We start from the raw sequence: 6,022 nt of genomic DNA on the forward strand, positions 1-6,022 counted from the left end.
AGGTTAAGAAAGCAAAGAGTCAAAATTTGAGATTGAATGTTTTATTCTAAATTGACTGTTGCACCCAAGATGAAATTCCCCTTTTCATTTTGACAGAAAAATTGAAAAGCTAAAAAGGTTCTTCCCAGTTTCCCCCTCTAAGGCCCCTCTTCACTTTCTCCAAAACCATCAACCAGAGCAAAAGCTCAATTCCTGACATGCTTTTGCTTCGTAGAGATGGGAGCTGTGCGATGAACTAAGGAGAATGGTAAATAATAAATACATTTTATTTCCTACTACAAAATGCCACGAAAAAGAACACCAAGGCGGAATGGTTTCACATTTGAGGGTGGACAGGTCCTTGCACAAGGTGCCCATAGAAGCTGTGGCTGCTCCTGGAACTCTGGAAGTGTCCAAGGCCAGGTTGGACATTGGGGCTTAGAAGCACCTGGCACAGTGGAAGGTGTCCCTGCTCATGGCAGGGGTGGGAATGAATGAGCTTTAAGGTCCCTTCCAACTCAAATCTATCTGGGATTCTGTGAAGACATGAGGAATTTTGGATATCTACAGAGCCATGTCTCACCTCTCAGATTTTCATGGTCTTTGAATCACTGGTGACTTTCATAACAAATCACCCCAGGTATTTTAAGCCAAGCACTAGACTTTCACAGGTGTTGCTTAGATTTTTTCTTATGATCTTGTTTCTCATGTGCTGGAAATGGGATTTGGACACAATCCTCACCCAGTGGAAGAGAAAACATCGGGGCTGTGGTTCTGCTGGCACTGGTTTTTAGTGTCATGCTGTTTTTAAGTGAGTGCAGCTCTATCAGCAGTGAGAAAGAAAAGCAGAAGGGCCCTAAAGAGCGATGAATGAACAGAGAAAAGGGCTGGGTGCTGGAAATGTAGTGAGAAAGCGCTCTGGGACAATGAATGAGGTCCTTAGCGCCGCGTTCTCATTTGCGGTGCTGGGAATTGAGCAGCTGGTTACCCAGCAATCCAGGTTTTCCTTAATCCCACTTTACCCAGGACAGGCGGGCTGTCAGATCTGCACAAGGGAGAGAGGAAAACACGGTCATTTCAACATTTCAGTTAACCTTTAACAAGTCAACTCCCCATCCTCTCCAGAAGAGGAGCATCATTCAACTGGATCTTTCCAAGTGGAGCCCTTCTGGACAGGAAGTGTGGCGAAAGGGGGACCCCAATGAGAAATATTTGTGTTGTTTAAAATCTGTTAAAAGCAGGGGAAGCTGGCCACTAAAATATAATTTTCTTCTGTAGTCAAGGAAGTTATAATCAGTGGTATATCAGGAGTCATTTTCCCAGTCATCCAGATAATGGAAATTAATAGGAAAGGAGAAAAAACTCAATTAACTTTTTCTTTCAAGTAGACTGATTGCTTTTCTTCTGCAGGCTCTCTCCCTTTGACACTTCCCTGTAATATGAAAGAGGAATATTTCTATTCACTGACTTTTCCCTTTCCTTACTTGTGCAGTACTTTTTAAAGACTCATTTTGAAGGCCCCTTTCCAAGATCCAAAGTAACATACACATTAAAGGAACAGAGTTGGAGAGGGGATTAATTAACTCCAAATGCAAAGTACTACTGAAACCCCACCTCTGCTCCTCCCTGCTCTAAGCAGCACAAAACCTGTTGCCTTCCAAGATTGAAGCTCTGAGTTGGGCAGTTTGGGCAATTTCCCATCTTCACCACACAGTGACCCAGTGAAAAATTATATTCTGGAGGAAGAAAGGCCTAAATTCATTCCAGCTAAGTCAGGGATTAAGTACAAAGCAAAGAGAAAACAGAATAACAGCCCTCCACTTTAAACCAGAAATAATTACATAAGATTCTAAATTGCAAATAGACATTTACTTCCCCATATTTTGAAAATAGCTTGAAATTTGAACACTTTGTCTTGTGTACCCTGGTTCATGTGTTGAACTGTAACCTCTGAGAAACTCTGGGTTACTGGAACATCTGCATTTTAAGAAATTAAATGCTGTTTGTGTCCAAACCCAGGTGTTTTTCTCAGCCAAGTACAAACTAAAGAAAACTTTTAAAGAAAACATAGAAAATCTCCAAGGGCTCAGTCAGAAAAGAACAATTTTGCACAGAATTAAAAAAAAAAAAGTCTAAAAATATATTCTGATAATAAAAATCTTTCCTCTTTGTAAAAGGAACTATTCCCCTAAAAATTGCTTTTTTGGGAGGGGTTGTTAATCCAACTTTTTAAAGAAAAAGTTCCTTCTCAAAAGGCAGTTACAGAAGTGGGCGAATTGGAAGTTTCTGCTGCGATTCGGTTTAGATTTCCTTTTTCTGAAGGTCATTTCTGCACTGTTTCAGAGCTATTTGGGTGTGACAAGTGGCAGTTCGCCCCAGGATGGCTCTGCTCCCCCCAAACATTGCAAACCCCTCGCTCACCACTGGTGTTCCAAGCAGCCCGCTGGGCGCTTTGGGAGCCACTCCTCAGGCACTGCTCCACGTAGGCTCTGGGGTGGCGGCCGGACAGGAGGATGTCCCTGAGCAGGGCGATGTAGGCGGTGGCCAAGCGCAGCGTGTCGATCTTGGAGAGGCGTTTCTCGTAGGGGAATGTGGGCACGTGGCTGCGCAGCTCATCGAAGGCCGAGTTGATGCTGAGCATCCTCCTCCGCTCGCGGAGGTTGGCGGCGCGGCGCTGCCGGGGCCGCCCAGCTGGGCCCTTGTCCGGCTCAGCACTGCCTGGCCCTGGCCAGGAGGGCTCTGCCAGGCACTCCAGGAGGAAGTTCTCCAAATGTGTGTCGGGATCTGCTGGCTCCCAGAGGAGAGATTCCGGAGTGGGGTCTCCCTGCTCAAAGTTATAGCAAAGTTCCTCCATGCCCCAGCCTGCAAGCTCAAGGGATACTCACAACTTCAGGTTATCAAGGAAATGGGGTTCTAATTTCATTAACTATTGTGGGCAGGGAGTTCTGGTTGTGTCCTTGGGGAAGATTATGGAAAAATTTTCTATGGCTGCAAATCCAAGTGGGACTCGGAATTTAAATACTTTATGTCTTCTCAGCAGGAAATACTCCATGGTTCCTCTTTTTCTCTCAAAACTAATTAGTACACATGCTTCCCTTTTTATTAGCTGTCCACTACAAAACGATATAAATGAATGGAAGACAGAATGGGACTTTCTCCTGGAAAATTCATTGAAACAGTTATTGAGCACTTCCACAAGTCCAGTCTCTCCGCCTGCTGCTTAGAGGAGGTTCACAGAGGGATTTTGTTTGGTGAGGAGTGGTTGGAGGAAGGAACAAAGTAGTCCTTTATCTTTTTGGTGAAGTGTTAATAGCCCCACAAAATGGGGACAAACAAAATGCTATTATATTGCTGTCACAAACACACAGTCCTGTGTTTGACAGCCAGTGGCATCTTCTTTTCTTCTAGAGAGGGAAGGTGTGGGATGCACTGCTGTACAAAACTGGGGCACAGTGGTACCTCATTAAGTGAGCCAACACCACTCCTTTGGTTGCTGCGTTTTCCATTTACACTGGAATCACACATCTGTTGTGTGGACATTCAATGCTCCGTCTCACACCAGAGCTGTAAAACCACACTGGGTGCACTCCTGGAGTGGTGGAGCAGATGGGCCACACCTCTGGAAGAGCTGGGAACGGGGAGAGCAGCAGGTGCCCAGCATCACAGGGGTGAGGTGGGAGGTGTTAAGCACCACCAGAACTTTAGGGCAGGTACAAAATATAAGTGCATGCTTCATTCTCTTTTATTTCCACAATGCTTACGCCAGTGTCTAAATGAATTCAGAAATAGTTTAAGTCGTATTTTTAAGGGCTTGAGTGAATGGAAAGGAATAATGTTTGAAGTCAGAGCAAGTCTAAGTGCTTTTCCTGAAACATGTCATAAAGAACTTTTATAAAGGTACTTAATCATGCGCTTGACTTTGTGCACAGGCTCCCGTCCTGCTGCTGTGTGGTGAAGTTTCATGAGATACGTGTGAAGTTTCTGAGCCACAGGCAGATTCCTGACAGGACAAAGCTCAACAGCTTCAGGTTAAGAGCCAGAGAGCAGAAAATGACCTGCATTTTCCACGGATCCCGAAGGATTCTCAGGTTCTCCATCTAACAGCGTCTTAGGGTGCAGTCCTGGCAGCTTTGCCCTGGGAAAAGAGGGATTGACTTTAGGATAAGGCGCAGGCTGTTAAGGTCTCTTCTTAGAAACCTGATGTTTTCCTTTGTGGCAATTCTAGCTGTTCCAGGAAGCTTAAGGCAGCAGAAAACAGGCTGTGGGGAAAGGTTCTTGCAGAGTAGTTGTGAAAAGGTGACAGTTTAGGAGACATTAGGGCTGCATTTGTTCTCCTTGTTGGGCACATTAAACAGGAAATCCATTAGCTGTAAATCTGCCTAAGAAGGGAAAACGCCAAGTGAGACAATTCCAGAATCGTTAAGATTGGACAGTAGAGGACAAATGGCTGTTAAATAATTCGAGTTTGTCTTGCTTCCTCTGGTCAGTTCAGGGCATGAATTTTGTGCAGTTTTGTACAAAGAAAATATTTTGTTCTGACGCCAATGTACCAAGGCAGAAAATTTTGGTGTAATGAATGTTCAGGGTGGCAGACACTGAATCCCAACAAGGAACAGGGAAGGAGGGGATGGATGCAGGAATGGCCACAGTCAGAGGTGGCAGAGCTGAGGCTTGAACTCGGAGTGATCAATGTGGAGTTCGCTCCGCAATGGTTTCTTTGAAGCCACGGAATCACTACGGCTGGAAAAGACCTTTAAGTTCCTCGAGTACAGCCGTGACTCCAGCTCTATTTCCCAGTTTCCTGGCCAAGCAATGCTCCCAAAAGAAACCACTCACTCCAGATTCTGTTCCAGACACTTCTCCAGCTCCCCAGTCATGGTGGAGCTGAGCACTTGGTGGTGCTCATTTGGCACAAACAGAAGACGTTTGAAAATACCAAACTGGCAGGAGAACAGCTCCTGAAAAGTGCTCTGGAGGAGACAGCTGTCCACTGGGAACAAGGGCAGAGAGCAGGGAGCTCAGCAGATCACTGGGTGAGTTTCACGTGCGGGTTCTCCCCTCTAAGCAGATGCTTCTCCAGCGCTCCACGTTCCCTCCCAGATCCATCACTGCTAGCAGTGTTGCCTGGGGATACGTCTGGCTCCGCAGATGCAGAGCAGATGTTCCAGCAAGCCTCCTTTTAGCATGTTCGAGGGGGATTTGGCTCTCTTGGAGAGACTCTGGACAAAGCAGGAGGGGGAAGGGGAGGGGAAGAAAGAGAGAATAGGAAAAGGTTTCCCCTTGGAAAGCCAGCTATGAAAGAGGCTGGGTCTCAGGAGAGAAGACAAGGTTCCCATCCCTCACACGAGCAGCCCTCACCACAACTCCAGACCTGCTGCACTCCCAGGGTTTCTGCAGCTCTGCTCATCAGAGAGGGAGGGAATGTGGAGACAATTGGGCTAATTTTTCATCTGTCTGGTGAAATTCCTTGGTTAAGGAATGTCCCAAAGGGACTGAGGGAGTAGGAGTACCACCCTGAGCAAGGGTACTGCTGCTTATGTTGTGCTGTTATAATTTCAAGAGCTGCTCAACTGCTGTTTTCTCCCAAAGCCCTTCAGCTCCAGAGGGATCCAGAAATAACATTTGACTACTGGTCATTTTTAATCAATAGGGTCTGATGAGAGCAAGTGAGTCAGGAACTCTGCCCTGGATTTATGTCTGTGATAGGCAACGGAACCATCATTGTTTGTGTTTGGATTTTCCAAGTCTGGATATCCACATCTGCCTTTAAAAACTTTCTTATTCGTACTGGGAATGCCTTCCTCAGCTTTGTCCCCCTTCCTCTGTCATCTATACAAATCCACCTACAGCAAACTGTGATTTTTTGGTACAAATCTGCTTTCAGGTCATATTTCCACTGCAGGGTTTTTTGGTTTGTTTTGGTTTTTTGGGGTTTTTTTGTTTGTTTTGTTTTGTTTTGTTTTTTTCCCAGTGCCTTAGAAGCTGGAAGCTGTTACCCTGTACTTGGATCTTGAAGATAAATGAGTCACCTGAGGTTATTTTG

The 6,022-nt window shown here is 45.6% G+C and overlaps 1 protein-coding gene across 1 annotated transcript; it reads right to left on the minus strand.

Annotated features, from left to right (window-relative positions):
* Positions 1-445: 445 nt before the first annotated feature.
* On the minus strand, positions 446-2,956 carry LOC116998799 (helix-loop-helix protein 13-like). The gene is made up of 2 exons (XM_033064912.1): positions 2,401-2,956; positions 446-1,024 (listed from the first exon to the last, which is right to left on the minus strand). The coding sequence occupies exons 1-2, from the start codon at positions 2,831-2,833 to the stop codon at positions 987-989; spliced, it is 471 nt and encodes a 156-aa protein (XP_032920803.1). The 5' UTR covers positions 2,834-2,956; the 3' UTR covers positions 446-986.
* Positions 2,957-6,022: the final 3,066 nt, after the last annotated feature.

The sequence above is a fragment of the Catharus ustulatus genome, chromosome 7 (genome assembly GCF_009819885.2).
Source record: "Catharus ustulatus isolate bCatUst1 chromosome 7, bCatUst1.pri.v2, whole genome shotgun sequence".
In the NCBI taxonomy this organism is placed as follows: Eukaryota; Metazoa; Chordata; class Aves; order Passeriformes; family Turdidae; genus Catharus; species Catharus ustulatus.